Below are 20,923 nucleotides of genomic sequence, written 5' to 3'. Positions count from 1 at the left end.
TTTCACAGTCATCCTTACCAGAATTATACATAGACGGAGGTCTATGTCTTGGTTTCCGTTTACATCCGAGGCTCATTTCACTGTTGAAATCAATTTGACTACACACTGCCTTTAAATAATTGATCTGCTTTCAAAACTCTCAAACTATGTCCCCTAATCTCTTCTCAGTAGTATCTTTTCCAAATTAAAATACTCATGTACTCGTTTTGTTGTAGCCAATTCCTTCTATCAGATCAGATTGATTTTCTTTCTAGTTGATAATGGCAGAATCCATTGTGGTCCAATGGTGTTCCATTTTACCATTCCAGAAGCTTCCATTCCATGCTGTCTTCTCCATGGCACCATGGTCTTGTATTTCTCATGCTGATTCCTACTGTTGGTGAATCCAGTAATCTTTATTCACAACACATCATCTAAATAACTTGCCAATTTAATAAGGCACTTGTAACACTGCAATGAAGTTTATGGCCCCTTAGTGCTACTTTATTATGCATGGTCAATACTGTGACTTCCACAAGCACAAATTATTAAGCCCTGCCCAAGCACTATTCTAATACAGTACTCAAATATTCTTATTCCAATATAGTTGACAATACTGTACATGTAATATACTGTTAGAAACTTGCACAAGGAAGTTCTCACAGCAGACAGTGTAGAAATTTCACAAAAGTTGTCATTACGATATTTAAACACTCGTGTGTGTCCAACCCACACTGAATTACCAACAGCAAAATTCGAACAAACACTTTTCATACTCCTGGTACAGCACACATTTCGCTATAACTGAAGTTGAAGATAACCCGACAAGCAATATTTTATAGATGTTGATATGCAGAGCTATACGTCAGACACATGAGTCAGTCATGCAAGCAAGAGAAAGAATGAAAGAAGAATTTTCCTGCCATATCCAAAAAAGTTTGGTTCCCCTACAAACAGGTGAGATTTTACTGACATGAGCGTGCATTAGCATGATGTATGGTAGGCTGAGCTACTCCTCACTTGGTATATTTTAACATCTAGGCAATTAATGTGACATTTATAGCTTAAACATGCGGAATATTGTGGAGAAATTAATGTAATGATAATATTATCTAGCTAGTGCTGCATATGCTCCAGCATGAGTAAAATCATCTGTCAAAGAGCTGGTCACACACGATGTGACGAAGCGCTATGTTTGAGGGCTTTACCTCTTGAAGATCACAGATATTCCACTTGTGGAATAAATGAACACACACACATAGCATACGTTCGATTTCAATAAGAATCCAAATTTAGTTTGTACATATTGTGAAAAAGGCTGCAAATTACTTGGGTGTCAAATCTCTGCTTAAGAAGGTAAAACCTAAGGGAAAGGCTAGCTGTGGGATGCTGTTTCTTTGAAATAAATAACACTTAGGGATTAAGGAATGGGTTTCAAGCACTGAATAATAAAGCAAATCACTAAACATGGTGAGTAATCATGGGAGACTGCTGGCAAAAATGAGTGCAATTGGACTAGACAAAAGAGTTGACTGAATGAGTTGCTATATTTCTAGAAAACAGATCTCAGAGAATTAGAGTAGGTGAAGCTTTATCTGACCCTGTAAAAATTAAGAGGGGAATTCCTCAAGGCAGTATTACTGGACCTTTATGTTTTCTTATATATATAAATGATATGAGTAAAGAAGTGGAATCAGAGGTAAAGCGTTTTGCAGAGAGTAATAAATAAGTTACAAGATTGTAAGCAACTGCAACGAGACCTCGATAATGTTGCGAGATGGACAGCAGGCAATGGTATGTTGATAAACGGGGTTAAAAGTCAGGTTGTGAGTTTCACAAATAGGAAAAGTTCTCTCAGTTTTAATTACTGCGTTGATGGGGTGAAAGTTCCTTTTGGGGATCACTGTAAGTATCTAGGTGTTAATGTAAAGGGTAATCACATAAATGGGACTGTAAATAAAGGGTACAAATATCTGCACATGGTTATGGGGTTGTTTAGGGGTTGTAGTAAGGATGTAAAGGAGAGGGCATATAAGTTTCTGGTAAGACCCCAACTAGAGTATGGTTCCGGTGTATGGGACCCTCACCATGATTACCTGATTCAAGAACTAGCAAAAATCCAAAGAAAAGCAGCTAAATTTGTTCTGGGTGATTTCTGACAAAAGAGTAGCGTTACAAAAATGTTGCAAAGTTTGGGCTGGGAAGAATTGGGAGAAAGAAGACGAGCTGCTCGACTACGTGGTATGTAAACACACTTTGTATTTACGTCAATACGGACCTAACATGAGAATTATAACGTGTAAGTGGTATGTTCCGAGCTCTCAACGGAGAGATTGCATGGAATGACATTAGTAGAAGAATAAATTTGAGTGATGTCTTTAAAAGTAGGAAAGATCACAATATGATGATAAAGTTGGAATTCAAGAGGACAAATTGGGGCAAATATTCATTTATAAGAAGGGGAGTTAGGGAATGGAATAACTTACCAAGGGAGATGTTCAATAAATTTCCAATTTCTTTGAAATCATTTAAGAAAAGGCTAGGAAAACAACACACAGGGAATCTGCCACCTGGGTGACTGCCCTAAATGGAAATCAGTATTGATTGATTGAATGAGCAGGGCTAGGATTTATATGTAATAAAAATAGCTAAATATGAACAAGTTTCAAAATATGGAATAAAATATGGAAAATTTTTGTTTTGTAAAAATGGTGCAAAATGTACAGAATATCTGCACTGTATTAAACGTTTATATTTATGAACAGATTAGAGTAAAATAGTTACTGCTTTCACATGAAAACCACAAAATAAGAATTTTAATGAGAGCCACAGAAGAAGAATTTTGATACAGATCACAGCAGATGTAGGGACAAAGAAAAGCCAGAAAATAAGAAAAGAATATGCTTAGAGCAGAATTTGCTTTCCACATTTCACAGAAATATCAGAAAACTGCTTTGGAATACTGATGACAATATATTATTTTATACAAATTGCTTGAAGCTGTACGCGTAAACCAGCTTTGGTAGTGGGGTCATGTGAGGCGAATGTTGGATGATAGGTTACCTAGGAGAATAATGGATTCTGTTATGGAGGGTAAGAGAAGTAGAGGGAGACCAAGACAACAATGGTTAGACTCAGTTTCTAATGATGAAGGATAAGATGAACAGAACTAAATGAGGCCACAGCACTAGTTGCAAATAAAGGATTGAGGCGACGTTTAGTAAATTCACGAAGGCTTGCAGACTGAACGCTGAAAGATGTAATGGTCTATAATGATAATGTATGTATGCTCTGCATCGCACTGACACAGATAGGTCTTATGGTGATGGTGGGATAGGAAAGGGCTAGGAGTGGGAAGGAAGCGAACGTGGCCTTAACTCTTTCGCTGCGCTATTTTTAAACAGAACACTTACAGAAAAATGTAATTTTTTTTGTATTTTCCAAATGAACTGAAACTTTATTTTTTAAAGATTAGTGATATTCAACACTACTGCACCATTTTTAACTCAACTTTGGCAAGCTAGCAGCGATACTTGATCTTGAAAACACACATTACAGTGATACATCTCGAAACATGGAACTGGACACATTGAAGTTGTCCTGGGCAATTCTTACCAAAAAATACTGTCTGTTTTCTCTTGCATAGTCCCTTTCCTTTCTTTGAACATTTTGCTGGCAATATGGAACAAACACCACAATTAGGTTTGTGACTCTTGTCCTGTTTCTCCCCAAGGAAATGCCTCTCCGTCAGGCGTGCTTGAGGTATGTAATCAGGAAGTCTTCTTTGCTGAGTCTAACCATTGTTGTCTTGGTCTCCCTCTACTTCTCTTACCCTCCATAACAGAATCCATTATTCTCCTAGGTAACCTATCATCCATCATTCGCCTCACATGACCCCACTACCAAAGCCGGTTTACGCATACAACTTCAAGCAATTTGTATAAAATAATATACTGTCATCAGTATTCCAAAGCAGTTTTCTGATATTTCTGTGAAATGTGGAAAGCAAATTCTGCTCTTCTGCACTGATACTCTCACAGAAGTCCCATTATGACAGAATTTCTGAAGTCAGGAGCACTAACTGCCCTTTTTTGAAGCGTACTGTACAATATTCTTCGATTTATTAGTGCAGTTTCAATGAGAAGATACCACTTGAGTGTCTCGTGTACAAATGCATATTTAGTTTTCAGTTGATCAAATTTATCAACTCCGTTCATTTCATGGTTGTAATTTACAACTAGGGTTTTTCAACAGGTACATAGCCACTTTCACCTTTTTTTGACCTCTTCTGAATCATCACAAACTCAGATGTGTGAACGGTTGATATCATGTTTACCCGGCCAGTATCTCGTCATGCCCATGTTAGCATCTCTTTGGATGGAAGATGCCAGAACTTAGGTTTTCGCCCTTTCTTTATTTTCAGGGTTTTCATCTCTTGAGGTAGTCCTTTGCAGTTACATCTTCTTTTTTAATTTGCTTTACGTCGCACCGACACAGGCAAGCCTAATGGCGGCGATGGGACACGAAAGGCCTAGGAATGGGAAGGAAGCGGCCGTAGCCTTAAAGTACAACCCCAGCATTTGCCTGGTGTGAAAATGGGAAACCACAGAAAACCATCTTCAGGGCTGCCGACAATGGGGTTCGAACCCACTATCTCCCGGATGTGAGCTCACAGCTGCGCGCTCCTAACCGCACGGCGCGGTTACATCTCACTGTCCTGCAGGCACCTATGTTCTCAGAAAGCTGAGTGAAAAGTGCTGGGCTTGAAAAAAAAAAAAAAAAAAAAAAAAAAAAAAAGGGGCCACATACACAATTCTGCCAGTATTCTCAAAACCCTGTCAAGGCTTTTTACCACTTTCCCTGCCAATATTTCCCCAGGTACTGACTCATCACTGTCCTTTCCTACATAAGTTTGAAACTTGCAAAGGTAACCACTTTTACAGTCGCATAGTGACCTCAACTTTACACCCCATTTTGTCGATGGCTTTGAAGGAAGGTATTGCTTGCACCACATCCTTCCCGTAAACTTCAGCACAGACTCATCAACTGATTAGCATTTTCCAGGTGAAGCATGCTCCAGGTACGTATTTTCTACAATAGAAATGAAAGGTCTTATCTTGAACAATGGATCATAACCTGGCGACATCTTAGTAATGTGGTTTTCATTGTTATTGAAATGTATGAAGCTTCGAAGAAGGCAGTACTTGTTCCGCGACATTACTTGGCCAAAATTAGGCGTAGCAGTAAGCCAATATTGTTTGGAAAAGTAAGTTTGCAATGTTGATTTATGGCACAATCCCATCCCAATATCAATGGCCACCATTGCCTCAATATCTTCTATTGTGCATTCAGTCCATCGATTACATCTCGAACACGGAGGAAAATCACATGTTTTATCTAAACACTGCTCAGCATATCTATTGTTTCCATTACTGTATGCTCAAACAATGAACACGGCATAAAATGAAGAAATACCTTGTATGGGTCATCAAAATTCGAAACTTCGCTTTTCACCGTTATCTTGATTAATTAGTTTCATTTTCCGTATTGATAGCTAACGTGTAATATAGATAAGAAAAGGTTGCACGTTATCAATACCAATTTTATTTATATAAGATTAACTTACAGGACCGGTTTAGACTTTTTGAACAGTCATCATCAGCTGTAAATTGGTACTTTTACGTAAGTCAAATATTGGTTGAATTGCCTTTCCAAATGGAAAAGTTGTGGGGAAGCACTATGTCAAGCATTCAAATTGGGCATGTTTAAGAGTAAAAATTGGTTATATGGTACATTCTAGATGGTTGAAAGTGAGTTTGTTTTTTAGGCCTAAAATTCATGTAAATTAGCTAATTTTTAAAAGTACAGGTATTTTACACACTAAAATGCATAACACATGTTAAAATCACATATTAAAATATACAGTGCATGTTAAAATCCTTTATAATGGCTCAGATCACTTCACTGGAATGGATTTATATGTCTTACGTATGTCTATATTCTTGTTTGAGTCCAATATAGATGAAGAATGTCAGTGCTTGTGTTCATGGGCAGTGCTCTCATGGGTGTTCTATTATATATTAAGATATATCCACTTGTATATTTGATAGATTTATCATATTGTTGATAGCAATTCCAGTATATGAACGGAGGTAGATATGTGCAGCTGTGATTGATACATTGACTTTAAGTATTGAATGTAGTCTCCGTTGTTCGTGAATATTTCAGATGCAGGTTGGTGGATCTTTTCTCGTCTATAATATTTTTGCTGGTGTGTGTCTGTAAGAGACAAAAGTAGTGTGAGAAAGTTATAATCTGAAAAAATGCCTGCTTGTGTGTGTGTGTGTTAACGTGATGAGTACTCACTATTGCTGTCGTGGTTGGGATGCGTTGAGTTTGACTGCTTGGTGTGTACTGTATCGCTCTCTCTTTGGGCTTGTGTTCGCTGCTGTAAGGGGGGTGGAGGGGTGGGTGAGGAGAGTTACTGTCGTAGGGGTAGGGGTGGAGCTGGGCGTGTCGGTCATCTGCGCTGTGGCACGTGCTGAACTCTGTTTCTTGATTATTTTGAATTAGTGGATTTTTAAAGCGGGGATGATTTTATTAAATATGGTGTTGGTTTTTATCTGTAATTTTGTTTATGTTGTAATTAGGATTGACGTATTGATCTAGTAGCATGTACAAAATATGGCTAGGAGCAGAAATAAAATTCTTCTATCGTAAAAAGCAACACCTTAACGATTATACCAACTGCATCTGAAGGCTTCCCAAGAGCTCCCATACAACTATTGGGATCATTTCCAACACATCACTAAAGAAAAAATAGAAGACCTAGCAATCAAAAAACAAAACACTCTAAATAAGAAACTAGAAGCCCTAAAACAATCATCCAAAATGAAACCAACAATCTCAACCACGAACACGAATCCTCCAACTCACCTCAACAAAATCATTAAACACAGATTTCATTCACCAGTGAGGAATCTCACTAAAATCACATTCAATGAAACAGAAAATGATATATTGAGCAAGGGACCCAAACATAATTGGGGCAACATGTCAGCCTTCCAGAACATCACAACTGCCGTCACAGAAACTGAACATGCCATACAAAAGATTCCGTACGAAGAAGTTAGACATGATATCATAAACAGACTACCACAATACATTAACAAAATCAGCAACAATAATCCAAACAGTAATTTTGCAAATAAAGTACACATTAACAAACTTAAAAATAAAATTACACAGAATAATCTTCTCGTAACGAAAGCCGACAAAGGCAACACCACGGTTATCATCAATAAAGACGAATATATATCAAAAACTAATGAATGCTTTAAAGACAATACCTTTCGAGTCATACGTAAAGATCCAACAACTAATATACAAAGGAATCTTAAAACCTTACTTAAGAACACACATTTTTTACTTACTGATACAGAATCTGCGAACCTTACAGTAATGAACCCCTAACTACCAACTGCAAAATCCTATCCAAAAATACACAAAGACAAAATACCAATGAGACCTATTATAAATTACAGAGCAAATCCAACATACAAACTCTCACAATTTATCCAAAAATTCCTTAAGAAGCATTACTCTTTCCAAGCTAACAAAACTATACGAAATTCAATAGATTTTTGCAATAAAACCAAAGAACTGAAAATACAGCAATACCACACCATCATTGCATTTGACATAACTAATATGTATCCCAACATTCCCACCAAGAAAACTATAGAAATAATTCAATCTAATCTAAAAAAACATAGTTTGAGCAATCCAGAAATCGAAGAATTTATAAAATTACTTGAATTTGCCACTAATAACAATTATTTCAGATTTTACGACACAATCTACCAACAACAAGGCCTACCAATGGGGTCTCCTGCTTCCGGCATACTCGCTGACATTTACATAGATTTAGAACACACATCCATTAGCAAAATAGAGAATATATTCTTTTGGTGTAGATTTGTCAATGACATCTTCGTCATTGTCATCATTGACAATAGGCTCACTAACGAAAATACCATACTGGAAAGACTTAACACAATAGACCTCTGGATAAAATTCACAAAAGAAACTGAAAACAATCATACTTTAAATTATCTTGATTTAACAATAACCAGGCACGAAAACCACCTGTCTTTCAAAATATACCGAAAACCCATACACACATCGAATACCATCAAAATAGACTCCATCCATCCCAATACTCACAAAAAAGCAGCTTAATACAGCATGATTACAGCAGAAACTGACTTAAAAGAAGAGATACAATTAATCCATGAAATAGCCAAAAACAATAGTTACAAGAAAGAAATGATCAACACGATCATTCAAAAAATCAAATCTCAACCAAAAACTAGATTGACCAAAATAGATAAACCTAAAAAGGACTAGGTATTATTTACTTTCAATAATGCACACATATTTGATGTAGTTTGGTGCTGGTTGCCCATTTTTCACAGTTCCCCCAGCACCTGAAGAGCTGCGCGTTGCTTTTAGCAGGGGACGCCCTAACCTTTTCCGAGGCACGATATCTGCTTTGTACATATAGGCTACTGTTATGATGGGCTCGCCACACCCAAAGGCATTTTATACCTACTGCCAGGTTCAAAATTAGGCCGCCCCTAACATGGAGACAGACGCTTTTCGTAGCCGCTCCTCTGGAGTACAGAGGCTACGGGTATGCCCCTTCCGCCATTTCCGCCGTACCGAAGTCCATTGTATAAGGAATGTTGTAGTTGCGTGCAAACATAAGTTGGCAGGACAAGTTGGTTCAAAATAACTAGTGGGCTGAGACAGGGAAGTGTTCTATCACCAATCCTGTTTACAATAGTAATGGATGACATCATGAGAACAGCAAAAGCAGCATATGGAGGAAGAGAAATGAACATGATGTTATTTGCAGATGATATTGTGATTTGGGGAGAAGACGACAGGAAGGTTCAAGAACAGTTGAATGTGGTGAATGGGAAGATCGAAGAATGTGGATTGAAAATAAGTGTAGAAAAGAGTAAAACTCTTGTTATGACTAGAGGGGAGAAAGAAGAACTGAAAATACAGCAATACCAGACCATCATTGGATTTGACATAACTAATACGACATGGAGACAGACGCCTTTCGTAGCCGCTCCTCTGGAGTACAGAGGCTACGGGTATGCCCCTTCCGCCATCTCCGCCGTACCAAAGTCCATTGTATAAGGAATGTTGTAGTTGCGTGCAAACATAAGTTGGCAGGACAAGTTGGTTCAAAATAACTAGTGGGCTGAGACAGGGAAGTGTTCTATCACCAATCCTCATCGTCATCATTGACAATAGGCTCACTAACGAAAATACCATACTGGAAAGACTTAACACAATAGACCTCTGGATAAAATTTACAAAAGAAACTGAAAACAATCATACTTTAAATTATCTTGATTTAACAATAACCAGGCACGAAAACCACCTGTCTTTCAAAATATACCGAAAACAGATTAGACTTGCAGACAAGCCCCTGGAAGTAGTGGAAACGTTTAAATACCTGGGGAGTGAATTAATGGAGAATGCTCGACTGGATGCTGAGATTAGTAAAAGGATTCAAGCTGGAAGTTGTTTCTATCATAGTGTAAGAAACATGTTATGGGACAAAGATGTGTCAACGGAAGCAAAGGATACTATGTACAAGATGTATTACATACCCATAACAACTTATGGAGCAGAAACTTGGACAATGACAAAGAAGGATAAGAGTCGAATACAGGCAGCCGAAATGAAGTTCTTGAGGAGTATGATACAGAAGAGTAGAAGAGACAAAATAAGGAATGAGAAAATCCGGGAAGAAATTGGAGTGGAAAAATTGAATGATAGAATAGAGAAGAGCCGACTAAGATGGTTTGGGCACATAAAGCGAATGAGCGACGAAAGAATGCCAAAAAAAAAAAAAAAGGTGATGGAAATGCAAATCCAAGGAAGGAGAGGCCGTGGACGACCACGACTGAGATGGAAGGATACCATCCAACGCAGCATTATAGAAAGAAACCTGGACTGGGACACAGTGTTGGAGGAGGAGTGGTAGAAAGACCGAAGAAAGTGGAGAGGAACCATATTTGACCCTACTCGGCTACAGCTGGATAAAGGGAAATGATGATGATGATGATGAATGCACACATATACCCAATATTTTTTAAAAACATAACTTAAAAATAGCCTTCAAGACCACGCATAATAACACTAACATCTTACACAACACCAAGACAATCAACAGTAACAATAAGTACCATCAATCAGGAGTATACCGAATCAGATATAACAACTGTGAGACTAGCTATATAGGACGTACCGGTAGGAACTTCGCAATCTGATATAATGAACACATAAATGCCGTAAAACAATCATTTTTCTGCAATAGGCCAGCACATTGATGAATACAAACACAGCTTCACAAACATTGCAAATGATACAAAAATATTACATATAAACCCCAAAGGCCCCCTTGCTCAATATAACAGAAGAATTGTACATACTACTAGATCAATACGTCAATCCTAATTACAACATAAACGAAATTACAGAAAAAAACCAACACCATATTTAATAAAATCATCCCCGCTTTAAAAAACCACTACTTAAAAATAATCAACAAACAGAGTTCAGCACGTGCCACAGCGCAGATGACCGACACGCCCAGCTCCACCCCTACCCCTACGACAGTAACTCTCCTCACCCAGGCAGTCAAACTCAATGCATCCCAACCACGACAGCAATAGTAAGTACTCATCACGTTAACACACACACAAGCAGGCATTTTTTCAGATTATAACTTTCTCACACTACTTTTGTCTCTTACAGACACACACCAGCAAAAATATTATAGACGAGAAAAAAGCCACCAACCTGCATCTGAAATATTCACGAACAATGGAGACTACATTCAATACTTAAAGTCAATGTATCAATCACAGCTGCACATATCTACCTCCGTTCATATACTGGAATTGCTGTCAACAATATGATAAACCTATCAAATATACATTGGACTCAAACAAGAATATGGACATACGCAAGACGTATACATCCATTCCAATGAAGTGATCTGAGCCATTATAAAGGATTTTAACACGCACTGTATACTTTAATATGTGATTTTAACATGTGTTATGCATTTTAGAGTGTGTAATATGTGTAATATACCTGTACTTTTTTAAAAATGAGCTAATTTACATGAATTTTAGGCCTAAAAAACAAACTCTCTTTCAACCATCTAGAATGTACCATATAACCAATTTTTACTCTTAAACATGCCCAATTTGAATGCTTGACATAGTGCTTCCCCACAACTTTTCCATTTGGAAAGGCAATTCAACCAACATTTGACTTATGTAAAGGTACCAACGTACAGCTGATGGACTGTTCAAAAAGTGGAAACCGGTCCTGTAAGTTAATCTTATATAAATAAAATTGGTATTGATAAGGTGGAAGCTGTTCACTGTTATATCAAAATTAGCCCCGTCACATAATTTCATTTTTGTAATTTTTATGTCATCACTAATATCTGGCCAGTCCGATACAAAATGAAGATCTTCCTCGTTGGCACTTTCTTCCGAACAATCACTATGCACATCATCACTTGTTTCATTGTCCAAATTTACTGAACAGTCTGAATCAGAATCGGCCACTAAAAGATTGAAGATTTCTTCACTGTCATTACTAATGTTGTTCCGCAAGCTCATAGCTGCTGAGTGAAGCCTGCTATCGGTCAGACAGCTGACAGGAATGTTGGCGGGCGAGCGGGTGAAAGATAAACATAGGTCCAGTATTGGCGGTAATGTTTTCAAACAATGCTTAGTACATAGTCAATACATGACTATAGATGTTTGTATTATTAAATGCACCTTTATTGGAGAAGCACGCGGAAACTACAGAGGAAAGTACCAAGTCGACAAAAGTCGATTACCGCAATGAATGCTATAGGGAAGTAAGTCAACGAAAGTCGACTTCCGCAGTGAAAGAGTTAACTACGGTATAGCACCAACATTTGCCTGTTTTAAAAATGGGAAACCACAGAAAACCATTTCAGGGCTGCCGACAGTGGAGTTCGAACCCACTATCTCCCAAATACAAGCTCACAGCTGCGAGCCCCTCATCAACTCGCTCGGTACTGATGATAGGAAAAATTCTAAGTAGTTTTCTGACAATAACTTCGAATTCATAAAAATATGGAACATAATTAAAATAAAATGTTTAATTATGTAAATACAGTATAGGCCCTAATGTGACTTTTCCTCAAGTATGTAAAAAGTTGTACTAAAGCCAGAAATGTGGACAAATATGAAAATAAAATGTGTTTTAATCACTCCAAACATCTTAATTCAAAAACATATGAAAAAAGTTTAACTGCAGCTAATGAAAAAGCAAATAATTATGTATTTACTGTACACAGAAATTCTAGACCTGCTTATAAGACAATCAGAATGTTAGTATACTCTAAGTATTCAAGGGAAATGTGAACATTATACAGTAGAAGTCCACTATAGCGAGTACGGCATATAATAAGAACCCCGTTATGACAGTTTTTCTGTTCCTTGAAAATTCCTGTATTAAATAGTGTATTATCCTTCAGTTACAGCGAAAGCCCTATCACTGACGTATCCGTTATTACGAGCGATTAAGGGTGGAAGATTTTTTCCATTACCAATATTTATGCAACCAAGCGATTATACTTCATGCAATCGATCATCTTCAGTACTGTTTCCTTGCAATGTCCACTAGCAAGCTCTCTCATTGACGTTCGAAAGTGATGTCGGAGTTGAATAGTAACAGCCGTCAACTGCTGTTTTTCGAAAAGGAAAACTGAAATGAAAGAGAACATGTTTTTGTAATAAATGCGTAAATAACGTGTCCTGTATCAGTAATTAAATCACTAAACATAAAGGCTGAAATTTTAATGCTAAATACTGAAATTAAGTAAGAATGGGATACACCTCAAGATATGGCAGAGTGCACCACTGTTTTCACAGGATAGTTTATATTTTCCCCACGTCTGGATAAATTTCAGAGAAGTACGGTGGTTATCATTTCTCTAAGGGCGCTTGAAATATGTTTTCATGATACATATACGGTTAGGTTATGCTATTTGAATAAGAAAACTGAAACGTTTACCACAGAAGCTTCTGGAGTGGTACTATAATTTTTTCAGGATGAAACTGAACGCACATTTTCACGTAGTATCAGATTTCAAAAAAATAAAAAACAAGTAAGGCATAAGCCGGCACAATTCCCATCCTCGCTGCAAGATGGGGGCTTCATTCGTTCCATTCCTGACCCGGTCAAATGACTGGAAACAAGCTGTGGATTTTCATAAGCCATAGTGTGAATATCATATGCATAAGTGCAAGTTTTGAACAAACTGATTGCCATTTCATACTGATTTTAATGAGTATGGATTTTTTCCAGACTTGTACGAAAAATTGGGTATAACGACAATCCGCTATTGCGAGTAAATTTTTCGCCGTTATGAATTCTCACTATAACGGACTTCTACTGTATATGACAGACATACAATGCCATTAGAAACATTTATTTCAGCTTTGTCAACATTCAGGAAAGTAAGTATGCTGTGAGGCAGCCAAGGCAAAGGTTTTGCTGTGTTGGATATAAAGTCATCCAGAAATATACACAGTATACATAGGTATACTACTAGAAACATAGCTACTTGGGTTCAGAGATAAAAGTTTAAGAACCTTATAAAAATTAAACAAAATGTTAATAGAAAGCATAATTAACATTTATAAAATATGTTAGTTCTTAAGTTATGCAACATACTTATTTTCTTCAGCAGATTTGGCAATGCAGCCAAAGATATGAGCAAAGGAGTTGGGAATAATTCCTTTGAGTTCAGGAGCTGAACTATCACCCTCCATGGTGTAAGTCTTCCCTGTTCCTGTCTGTCCATAAGCAAGGATGGTGCCATTGTAGCCCATAAGCACTTGATCCACTATAGGTCTGGCGGTCTCATTGTATACATCCATCTGCAAGCATACATTGAATATAATTAAGATAATTTTGATGGGAAGACAGGTGAGATACAATAATTCTAACAATGAAATTCTCATTCGCAAGAGAAAAAAACAACAAAAAAAAACAACTATTCCCTGCCAATTACAGATGACCAGTATCTGGGGAGATACATGCAGTTTAACTTAAAATTTATAAAACTAAAATATTTCAAATGACAAAATGTTAACATTGATGCTTTCACGGCCCGTACCTGTACACATGATATGGGCTTTTGGGCTTATGCCGTGTCACGAGAACAAGGTGAAACTTTATGTTTCACAGAGAAAGAACTTTGCTCCGTGTCTTCAAAAGAAAATCTGGAATGTTCATGAGGAAGACTTCTACAATAACGAGGGTTTGAATTTAAGAATGCTTTACCATTGGAGCTGTAATGGTATATTCATTCATCACCAGGGGGCTCGCTGTATGCTGGCATAGCAATAGTATGCCAAGCGGGAGCTAAAACAATATTGAACTCCAATTAAGATGTCTTATCACACCGAGTGTGCATGAGAAGTTACAGAGAGGACATCAGACGAATCAGGGACGAATGTCATAGCAAAAAATAAATGGTTACTAATAAAATAAAATGAGCGCATGTGTACACCGGTTATTTCCCCCTCCCACACCTGTCTCACATCATTATCATCATCTGGTTTTCTCCACACTCTTTCTTTCCATTCTTCACCTCTGTTCTATTCTATCCTGGTGTCTTTCATTGCAACTCTGCCTTTGTGGATTCATTTTTTCAATTCCATTCTTTGCAATCATTTTCTATCTTGTTAATACTAGTTTGCATCCTGACAGAGCCAATATGAGTAGCAGAATGTATCTGTGAAAATCAGAGCTGAAATACTTATCTTAATTCTCTAAGCACGGGCGAGTTGGCCGTGCGCGTAGAGGCGCGCGGCTGTGACCTTGCATCCAGGAGATCGTGGGTTCGAGCCCCACTGTTGGCCGCCCTGAAGATGATTTTCCGTGGTTTCCCATTTTCACACCAAGCAAATGCTGGGGCTGTACCTTAATTAAGGCCACGGCCGCTTCCTTCCAACTCATAGATCTTTCCTATCCCATCGTCGCCATAAGATCTATCTGTGTCGGTGCGATGTAAAGCAACTTAAAAAAAAAAAAAAATTCTCAAAGCTTGGACAAGTCTCTTTCTCAAAGTCTTGATTGGAAAATCTATATAGGCCCCTACCGGTATATAAAATAAGAGTTTTGTCCGTACATTGCTCAGAATTTTAAAAGGATGGTATTTCTGTATCAGTTGTGTCCACAGTAACAAGGAAATGTACTTTTTAATTTTCCATAATTTCTATCTGTCTGTACGTATGTACATGCATCATGAGAAAACGGCTGAAGAGAATTTAATGAAAATCGGTATGCAAAGTCGGGAATAAGTCACTACAATCTAGGCCATAAATAATTTTATTCACACTGAGAGAAATGGTAGTTTTGGGAAAGGCCTAAAAATTAATTTTCAAATAGGCCTATTTATTTATTTATTTTTATTTTTTTGCTAGGGACCTGTTTTATAACAGATACATATGCTTATTCTTTCCATTCTTCCTCCTGACTACGGTAACATTGCCTCATTGTTTTAGGTCTTTTTATACTGCCTAAGTTGGTCATAACATCTTGCTGTCCTGAATTATGGGAGTGATGTTTCATTGGGCTAATCTTCGGGTCATCTTGACAATGCTATCTGGCTGGACAACAATCATCCTGTCATGTCAGGGCTTATAATCAGTGCAGTGTGTGCCACAGGGTTTTATTTTTAATAAATATCACCTATATTACATTATCAATTAGGCCTACTGTTAAAATTTCTCACCTAGACATTCGACTTAAGGAAGAGAATGGCACCTACCATTGATTTAAGAAACCTGAATGTAGATTAAGTTTATGTCCGTCTTTCCAGACACCTATGACAAATAGAATATATGAACATCTGACTTATTCTACTGAGACCAGAGCTAGTAAATGCAACTTCAGCCCATGGTTAGAACACAGAGTTTCAACCAGTAACTCTTTGACTTACTGTGCTAAATGATATGAAGTTTTCTTAAAGACCAACCTGTCTGGAGTCCATATCGAAAACAGAATCAAAAGTGAACATCTTTGGAGGTTCTCCATCAGCGGCTTGAGGATTTTCAACAGCGACTGTTCCATTGACAGAATCAACTTTGGTTATGAGTCTGAAGCCAGCTTCAGTCTCTTTCTCACTTAATGGACGAACTCGAACAACAACTCGTACGTTCTCTACAACACCTTCATCTGCTTTCTGCAAGAAAGATAATTGCTTTATAACCAAACTGGAGTCATCATAATATGTACGATACAGTAACTACTATAGACCTACTAGCCTACCGGTACCAAGATAGTACATAACCAACGAGAAGGAAAAACTAACCTTTAAAAGTTATATCAAAAATAAGTTAAATCATAAATAACAGCAACGAACTGAGGTTATGTAATCTTTCTTTGTGATTCATTATTTGTTACCGATAATCTGTTTTATAACAGATGTGTACTTCTCAGTGAATTCCTTAAGAATTCGTACGAATTCTGTGGCTATAGGCATTGAAAATCATGCAATATTTTGTCATCGAATTGTCTTACGCCTATTCGACTTTACTTACCGGCATCTTATGAATCCAAGAAATATTTAAACTGAAATGGAAAGGTGGGTCATAAATATTAACTATCCTCCGATCAAAGAGAATGAGTACCTCCGATGGTTTGTACAACAATTATTGGATGCAGATGACAGCTGCCACCATCTGTCCACGAAACAGGTCGTCCAACATTGCGTCTACGACGGCCTGCATTTGCTATAGGAAGCATGATAAGAAGAGTTCACAATACGTTATAAGTACAGCTTCTTAAATCATGAAAACACATATTTTAATATACAACTTGTCAAGAAATACCAATATATGTAATTATAAATATATGTAATAATGCACTAAATTTATAATGTTGGTTAAGTTAATCCATGAAAACAGATGAGATGCTACACTGAAAACAAAAAACAAAAAAAAAAAAAAGACTCAAACGCAAGTTGCTTGTTCTGTCATGTTATAACCAATAACAAATAAAGAATTTGTTTTCTTTTGACAGAATAAGTTATTGCAATGGGAACTGTTGATTCTATAACGGATCTTGCAAATGCGCTAGAAGTCTTTTTTAAAGGGGTGAGTGTTCAATAAACTTAAATGTATTTCTTATTCTATAACCTTGAAACCTATTTATTTAATAATTTCTAGAGACTAGCAACAATTAATAATGTCTATAATTGATTCAAATAGGATTATCCTATTACTGTAGTCTCTAAATAATCTAAGTAATTGAACATAATTAGACTGTTCAGAATTGGTTGTAAATGTGGACAAATGTGGGGAGGAGAAAGGTCCTTTACTTTCACTTTATTGTGCTAGGCTCCGTGCTTTCATTTTTCCTATCGTTATTTTTAATGACAAAGGAACGTGGAATGATCAGATCAGAAGGGCAAAAAACAGGGGATTGGCAGCCCTAGCCTCAGTTAGAAACATGCTAACCAAATATCCGGGTATTAGTTATAAAACCCTGAGGCTAGTGTTAAGGTCGGTAATTTTTGGGAGGGTATTGTACGGTGCAGAAGTTTGGGGGCTGGATGAGAAAAGAGAGGAACTAAGAAGGATTATTAGTAGTTTTGCTAAGTTAGTAATGGGCTTACCGAGGTGCACAGCAAATGCAGGGGCGGAACTAATGTGTGGGGAGGATTTGGAATCAGAGGGGGTAAAAAGAATAGTGAGATACTGGATGAATTTAAAAAGACAGGAAGGTGGGAAGATAGTGCAGGCCGCGTATGAACAGCAATGTAAGAGCATGTATAGGGGAGGCTGGCTAGAAAAAATAAAGGGATATGTGGAGAGGATAGGATTAGGACATCTGTGGGGGGAGGTATGGTCGAAGACAGAAGTTAGAGGGATGAAGATACTGGAAAGGAGGATTAGAGATATCCATAGGCAGAAATTATTAGGGGAAAGCAGACTGAGAAATTCGTTAAAGGTTTTGACGAAAATAGAGGAGATAGCAGGGTTGAATATTAGATACGTTGAGAGGTCAAAACGATATGGAATGATGTGGTGGTTGTTAGGTTTACCAAGGAATACTGGTTGGTTACAGGGGAGGGATAAGACAAGATGTATACTTTGTGGAGCAGTGAATGATGAATTTCATTTGCTAAGAGACTGCGAGGAAACGAGGGAGATAAGACATGGATTATTGAGTGAAGAGCATCGGAAAATATTGGGAAGGGGGGATGAGAAAGCAATCTTGAGATGGATTATTAAACAGTGGGAAAAAGGGGGTGAATTGAACAGGTATTTATGCGCGGCAAAAAAGACCTGCGAGAGCAAAATGAAGGAGGCTGAGTTAGAGGTTGGACAAGGGAGTAGGGGGATGGAATAGTTTTGTATGTATATGGGAAGAGTGTGGATATAAGGGAAGGGGATAGTATGATAAGATTCAAATGAGATAGGGAAGATAGGAGTTGTGTACTTAGTTGAGTATGGGGAGTTGGGTAATGATATGGGATTACATGAAGGCAAGGTCTTTCTGTTTGTGTTCGAGTTGGTGAGAATGCAAGTGTTGAAATGCTGAGTGGTGTGGTTTGCAGTATTGATTAGGTGTAGGTCAGTAACAATAAAGTGACGAAAGCGCAGAACGAAATAAGGACACTTGATGAGCATGCTTGAATATTGAGTAAGAGACTGCTACAGCAAATGACTGTTACGAATAATACTCTTATACATTTTTCCTATCTGACCTCTCTTGATCAGCGTTTGTTCTCTTATAATCCTGCTGGTAGGTGAAGTCTTTCATTTTCACGTATTTCATAACAGTCCTCTTTCTTTTGCTTATATCCTCATTCTTCTCCTCTGATTTGTGTTGAAAGAGGGGGTGTTTGTCTCATCATCATCATCAGTTGTTTCACTCATTCCTGAGTGTCCCGCATCGTGACCCAATCATGTTGCATATTTTATTTTCTGCCACCTTTGCCAGTTTTCTGCTTCTCTACGAAGCCACTGAAAAAGCACATCGGTGATCTTTTTTTATTTGATTTAACCATCTGCTGGTTGTCCTTCCACATGGCATGTTACCCTCAACTTTTCCTGCATCACAATTTCTTTCCAGGTTCTCACCATCTCTTCTAACTATGTGGCCATAAAACTGAAGGATCCATTGGTTGATGCGAGAAGAAAGGCATATGAAGATGTTGAGCTCTGCAATGATGGACATATTTGTTCTTCTTCCTGTCCATAGCACACACAGCATTCTGTGCCAACACCACATCTCAAAAGATGTTAATACAAGCTTTGTCACTAGTCTTGAGAGTCCATGTCTCACATGCATAGTTGGAGATGGAAAATACAAGTGTTTCTACTAGGCGGACCTCTGTGTTCTTTGTAATTGCCCTATTCTGCCAGATCTTTGTTAGCTTATTCCTGGCAACTTGTCCTAATGTGATCTGTCTCCTTATCTTGTCATCAGAGCTTTGTGTAACAGAGATATTTGAACCAATGTAGACATAGTCCTTAACAATCTCTAATTTCCTTATACATCCTAGGCTCTATTTCATAAAACTTGACAGGTGCAACAATTTTGACAATTATGTCAGATCTGACAAATTTGTCGATGTCATGACAATTTTTTTGTTTCATAAATGCTACAAGTTTCTCTTATGTGACAGGCAAAATATTGGCATAATTTGTTTCATACACATAACAATTGAATGCGATGTATGAATGTTCAACTGTTATTATGAAGCGGTGTCCGACTCGTTGGCTGAATGGTCAGCGTACTGGCCTTTGGTTCAGAGGGTCCCGGGTTTGATTCCCGGCCGGGTCGGGGATTTTAACCTTCATTGGTTAATTCCAATGGCTCGGGGGCTGGGTGTTTGTGCTATCCCCAACATCCCTGCAACTCCCACACCACACATAACACTATCCTCCACCACAACAACACGCAGTTACCTACACATGGCAGATGTCGCCCACCTTCATCAGAGGGTCTGCCTTACAAGGGCTGCACTCGGCTAGAAATAGCCACACGAAATGATTATCATTATTATTATGAAGCAGTAAAATCCAAGACTGAAATTTAACCTAGGCTACATTTTGTTCCTACTCAGACAGAAAGGCAAGTAAATTTGATAAGATTGCGATATTAAACAGCTGATGTAGAGGAAACAAAAATTTGCTCTTGAGAGTGAATGAATAACTTGTAGTGACTGCAATTGCTGTCCTATAGTATTTACTGTATAATGTATTCAGCTGATGTCTTGCTAATACAGAATTTATCTTTGCCTACAGAGTCACTGAAATTGAAGGTTAGGTTAATCTGTTGTCTAAAAACCCGGCGGGGTCTCATTACTGTTACTACTGCTGTTATAGGTCCCGCAAGAAGAGCTTGCCAAAGAAAGCTGCGCAAAACATCGGCAGTGTTCGGGTGGGCTCGGTATTAGCACTGCACGCACCCCTCACTTCGCTAAATCGCCTTACTGCCAGCAGTTGTTAATGAACCGTCTGCGCTGGCGGTCTGGCTAGCTGAACTGTGACCAGCGTTCGAGTGAAATCTCAGCGCGTGTATGTAATGCCTTATTGGAGCTATAACCAGAGCCAGGACACATTACCCTATAGCAGAGTTGGCGAACCTATGACACACGAACACGACTTCTGTGACATGTGTTTTTAACATGTAATAAATAGGTCGAAAATCTAGCAACGTAGCACATTTTAACATTACGCTTTAATAAATTATATCCAGTTAATTCTATGGTCATATTTAAACAAAAAGCAAAAATATACCATATTTTTAAAATTTACCTGTTTTTAAAATGCAATTTTTA

The 20,923-nt window shown here is 37.8% G+C and overlaps 2 protein-coding genes across 2 annotated transcripts in view; one reads left to right on the top strand and one right to left on the bottom strand.

The window, feature by feature from the left end:
- The window catches only part of Klp64D (kinesin-like protein 64D), a 186,785-nt gene extending 169,977 nt beyond the window's left edge, over positions 1 to 16,808 (bottom strand). The window contains exons 1-3 of the mRNA XM_067144246.2: positions 16,671 to 16,808; positions 16,106 to 16,312; positions 13,795 to 14,000 (exon numbers count right to left, since the gene is read on the bottom strand). Coding sequence (XP_067000347.1) covers positions 13,795 to 14,000; positions 16,106 to 16,312; positions 16,671 to 16,676 — 419 coding nt within the window. The 5' untranslated portion in view covers positions 16,677 to 16,808. The remainder of the gene's footprint in view (positions 1 to 13,794; positions 14,001 to 16,105; positions 16,313 to 16,670) is intronic.
- Positions 16,809 to 17,081: 273 nt separating this feature from the next.
- LOC136867136 (zinc finger protein 652) overlaps positions 17,082 to 20,923 on the top strand; it is a 65,657-nt gene continuing 61,815 nt past the window's right edge. The window contains exon 1 of the mRNA XM_067144245.2: positions 17,082 to 17,225. Coding sequence (XP_067000346.2) covers positions 17,166 to 17,225 — 60 coding nt within the window. The 5' untranslated portion in view covers positions 17,082 to 17,165. The remainder of the gene's footprint in view (positions 17,226 to 20,923) is intronic.

This window comes from Anabrus simplex, chromosome 3 (genome assembly GCF_040414725.1).
Source record: "Anabrus simplex isolate iqAnaSimp1 chromosome 3, ASM4041472v1, whole genome shotgun sequence".
Lineage (NCBI taxonomy): Eukaryota > Metazoa > Arthropoda > Insecta > Orthoptera > Tettigoniidae > Anabrus > Anabrus simplex.
Note: the sequence above shows the minus strand (reverse complement) of the source record. Positions and strands in the feature narration are given on the sequence as shown.